This window comes from Octopus bimaculoides, chromosome 5 (genome assembly GCF_001194135.2).
Source record: "Octopus bimaculoides isolate UCB-OBI-ISO-001 chromosome 5, ASM119413v2, whole genome shotgun sequence".
Classification (NCBI taxonomy): Eukaryota; Metazoa; Mollusca; class Cephalopoda; order Octopoda; family Octopodidae; genus Octopus; species Octopus bimaculoides.
Genome location: NC_068985.1, coordinates 20,498,486 through 20,503,569, shown reverse-complemented (window position 1 = coordinate 20,503,569; position 5,084 = coordinate 20,498,486). Strand labels below are relative to the sequence as shown.

Genomic DNA, 5,084 nt, shown 5'->3' with positions numbered 1-5,084 from the left:
GATGATGATGATGATGATGATGATGAAGAGGAGGAGGAGGAGGAGGAGGAGGGGAGGAGGATATGATGATGATGATACTGACGATGATGAAATCTTTGCAAGAGCTATAATTAGTTAATTTGCTATTCCATGGGTAACTGATAAATTTCTAATCTATAGAAGTTATACAGATTTGTACATAAAGCTAACTTATGCGAAAAGCTGAGCACGAAATACATAGATATTTCGACTTGGTAGAAATCAGGCTAAGAAAGAAAACGGTGCATGAAGCCATGAAGAAAAGGAAACCATGTAAACACAATTGTATTAAAAGAAGCACTTACTTCTAACACTGCAGGTAAGACATCTTCAACTTTTTCTACTAAACAGTTTGATGCTCTGAACTGTAAGACATAGTCATTGTGGGCATTATAAAAATCTATTTTGGCAGCTTCTCTCCCACTTGTTGACATGATGTTAGAGTAACGTGTATAACTACTGTGATACTCTTTCTCTAGCTGAAACAAAAGAATATTATAACAGTAACAGTTGATACATCAATATAAGTTGTAAAACAATACACACAGAGATGCATTTATAGAGAAACATTGAATCTGTAACATTATATGTTAATGAAGTTTGGAAGTTATTACATAAATTAAAAGGAAAAAGCTGAAAGAAATTTACAACTTCTAAAGATGGCATATTTTCAGTTATGATTCATGGCTTTGTGAAAATTCCAGGATTGTCTCCCTTGTCTTTTTAACCAGAATTTATCAATTAGCTAATCATTATTCTCATTAAAGTTATAATTTTAATGCTTTTAAATGTCTTAGCTATCAACTATACTAACATCTAATTTACTATCAAGCTTGCATGCCATCTGTTTAGGTATTAGTTTTGGGCCATCCTTCTAACAAGAATTTGACTCCAAACCAAACACCAACTTCATTCAATCTCACCAGTCTCAGAGGACCTGCAAGCTTTACAAGCACTTTACTTCCTCTTTTGACCAATTCTTTCAAAAATTCTATAATCATAATACAGTCTGTTTTATGGAATTTGCAGTAGCGCATCTGTTTCTGCCTTCATTCATGATCAATCCGCCCACCCCACCCAGCCAGGTTATCCTGTGCTTCTTCTACAGCAAGACACTTGTTTCTGTCTCTCTGTCTGGTTATAACCTTTCATCATCCTCCAATGTTCCCTCCCCTCTTGAAAGTTTTTTTTTTTTTGTCTTGCAAGTACTTGGTGACCCTGTCAGTGCAAACGCCACTTAAAAGCACGCAGTCCACACTGGCAGGTGTTCGGAAGGGCATCCAGCTGTAAAAACCTTGCCAAAACTGACTGCACCTGTGCTTGTGCCACGTAAAAAGCACTCACTTCACTCTGCTGAGTGGTTGGTGTTAGGAAAGGCATCCAGCTGTAAAAATCCTGCCAAACCAGTCACAGAAGTCTGGTGCAGGCTTCTGCCTGACCAGTTCATGTGGAATCATCCTACCCATACTAGCATAGAAGGCGGACGTTAAACGATGATGATGATATAATAGCTTGCTTCAGTCATAGTTAAGGAGGTATATGCTTGTGTAGGCCTGGGCTTGCTTTTATTTTCTGGAAGACTGGCCATTGACCATACCTGAAAGTTTTTCCCTCTCAATGACACCAACATTGTCCAAGGAGAGGCTGGTATTTTGGGATCAATACAGCATGACACCAGTCATGTAAAGGACCAGAACAAATACTACAAAACATACTGTCTCATACTCTAACAGTTCTGGCCCACATTGGGATTACTTCTCACCAATTCCAAAAGGATAGAAGGCAATTTAACTGTAGTGGGGTTTGATCTCTTCTGAGATTCAGAATAAATACTATGTGACATTCCATCAAACTCTCTAACAACTGTGCCAACTCACTACCACTGTTAAGACTTAGCTTTTATCTTTTACTTGTTTACTTGTTACAGTCATTAGACTGTGGCCATCCTGGGGCACCACCTAGAAGAGTTTTTAGTTAAATGAATTGATCCCTGTTCATATATTTCTTAAAGCCTGTACTTATTCTATTGGTCTTTTTTTTTGCCAGATCAATTAGTTATGGGGATGTAAACAAACTAACACTTGTTGTCAAGCAGGGGTGGTGGGAAAACACAGACATAAAGACACACACACACACACACACACATATATATATATATATATATATATATAGGACAGGTTCCTTTCAGTTCCCATCTACCAAATCCACTCACAAGGCTTTGATCAACCCAAGGCTTTAATCAACCCAAGGCTTTGATCAACCCAAGGCTATAGTAGAAGACACTTGCCTAAGGTGGCACACAGTGGGACTGAACCCAGAACCATATGAATGAGAAGCAAACCACACAGCCATGCTTCTGCCTCCAAGCCCCTTATTTACTTATAAGTAAATAAATTGGCAAACTTTCTATCACCAAAACTTTTGAAGACTAGTTTCTTTATATAGAGAAATCACTTCCAGATGTAATATAAATTAGTATATATAGTTATAGTAGATAAAAATTATAGAACATTAGAACGGAAGTTGATAAAAATATTGTAATTAAATATTCTAATTAAATATAGACATGTTTTTAATTAGCTGTTTATAAATACTCTAATATTTGTGTAATTGATATGTATAAATGTCTATGAATATAGTTTAGGTATATAAATAGAAAATGGTATAGACTCCATTTGTGATGCAGCTGGCTCAGTGGTTAAGAGGGTGGCAAACTACCAGCAGAAGAGTCAGGAAATAGGTTGTTGTTGTTGTTGTTGTTGTTTTAGCCTTAGGATGCCTCTGATTGTGCCTATTAATGATAGAAGGCATTCCACCTGTGATTGTTCTGTCTTTATTTCAAATGGTTGCATATATTTTGAGGGAAATTTAGCTGCTATTTCTAGCCGATCAAACTACTACATAGAGTCTTCTACATTGGCCTGAATAGAACGTAGCTATCAGTGTTGTTTGGCCCTAGGGTGCCTCTGATTGAACCTATCAATGATAGGAGGCATTCTACTTATGATTGTCTTTTATTTAAGATTGTTGCATCTAAATTGAGGGAAATGTGGCTATTTTTTCTTGCAGACCAAACAATCACACAGAGGTTCCCACATTGTCTTGAATAGAACATAGCTATTAGGGTGTTTTTGATTGAACCTATCAATGATAAGAGTCATTCCACCTATGATTGTCCTTCCTTTATTTAAGATTGTTGCATATAAATTGAGGGAAATTTAGCTGTTTTTCTTGCAGATCAAGTGACCATATAGAGGTTTCCTCATTGGTTTCAACTGAACATAGCTGCTGCAATTGTTTAGCCCTTGGTTGGCCCTGACTGTACTTATCAATGTTAAAAGGCATTCCACCTGTGATTGTCCTTTATTTATTTAAGATGGTTATATACAAACTGAGGGAAATCTAACTTCTATATCTTGTAGATTAAATGACTGCACAGAGGTCCTGCATTGGTTTGGATAGAATGCAGTTGTTGTTGCTGTTGTTGTTGCTGTCGTTTAGCCCTTGGTTGGGCCTGACTGTACCTATCTATGATAAAAGGCATTCCAACCGTGATCATTCCATCTATTTTTAAGATGGCCATGTATGAGTTGAAGGAAATTTAATTGCCATTTCTATCAGGTCAAACGACCACACAGAGGATGCAGCGTTAGCACAAATAAAATATGTTGTTGTTTGCCCCTGGTCATCTCTGACTGAATGGACATATGGTCAAAGTCACTCTAGCCATGACTAGCCTGTCTAATTCTTTAAACAGTGCACTTAGAACCACATTATTCATTGATGTGTCCTTCCCTATTTTCAATTTATTTGGTGTGTGATTCAAGCAACACTTATTTCTAGCATATCAAGTTACCACATTAAGACACCCTTTTAGTATTATGAGATGGTGCACTTCATGATTACAGATATTGAGAATTGTATATAATTGACAGGGACTTCATTAAGTTGCAGGACTGAGTTCAAATCTTCCTAGTAATAACAGCCAAATCTCCCTCCAATTACATTCTACTATCTTATATAATGAGAAGACACTCTAAATCAGTGGTTCTCAACTGGGATCCACATAGCCCCTGAGGATCCATATAAGATTTTTTGGGGTCTATGCAACAATATAGTAAATTTAGTATTTACAATATTATTTTAACAGTCAACATAATCCTTATCATTTAACATCCTCCTTCCATGCTAGCATGGGTTGGTTGGATAGTTTAACAAGAGCTGACCAGGCAGGAACCTGTGCCATGCTTCTGTATCTGCTTTGACAGGTTTTTATAGCTGGATACCCTTCCTAGCACCAACCATTCTGTAGAGTGGTCTAAGTGCGTTTTATGTGGCACTCGCACAAGTGAGATCAGTTTTAGTATGGTTTTTACAGTCGGATGCCCTTATTAACACCAACCATTATGTAGAGTGGTCTTAGTGCTTTTTATGTGGCACTTGAACAGGTGAAGTCAGTTTTGGCAAGGTTTTTACAGCCGGATGACCTTCCAAATGCCAACCACTTTACAGTGCGCTTTTTTAAGTGGCACCTGCACTGGCAGGGTCACCTAGTAACTTTGCAAGCAAGGAATCTTTGAGAAAGGAGGGAAGATTGGAGGAGGTGACCTTGTGTCAGATGACGAACAGTTAGAGTGTGACAGAGAGACAGAAACAGATATCTTGCTGCAGAGGAGGTACATGGTTACCCAATCAGAGAGAGGAAGAGAAGGAGGGGAAGAGAGGGAGAAAAAGAGAGAGAAAAAATTTTGCTTTGGATGTATATATTGGTATGTAGTGGTATGTATTGCAAAAAGCAGCTTGGATCCTTTCTGTACCATTTTACATAGTTCAACCTACACAAATTAATGTGTGAAAAAAAAATGGAATTTTGAAAGAAGTTTCTATAAAACTAGTTTTAAAACATCGAATGGCTATGGGGGTTCACCAGAATAAAACAACAATCAAAAGTGTCCTTAGATACAAAAAATGGTTGAGAACCCCTGCTCTAAATAATGTGGTCGCCAAATTGGGAAATAACAGTTATTTAAAATGCATTTAAACTGGAAGTGTGGTTTATTTGAATA

At 37.4% G+C, this 5,084-nt stretch overlaps 1 protein-coding gene across 10 annotated transcripts in view; it reads right to left on the bottom strand.

The window, feature by feature from the left end:
* LOC106875793 (uncharacterized) overlaps nt 1-504 on the bottom strand; it is a 605,848-nt gene extending 605,344 nt beyond the window's left edge. For all 10 annotated transcript variants that reach the window (XM_052968187.1, XM_052968184.1, XM_052968188.1 and 7 more), the window contains exon 1: nt 324-504. In XM_052968187.1, the coding sequence (XP_052824147.1) occupies nt 324-452 (129 nt within the window). In that variant the 5' untranslated portion in view covers nt 453-504. The remainder of the gene's footprint in view (nt 1-323) is intronic.
* Between the last annotated feature and the right edge of the window lie 4,580 nt (nt 505-5,084).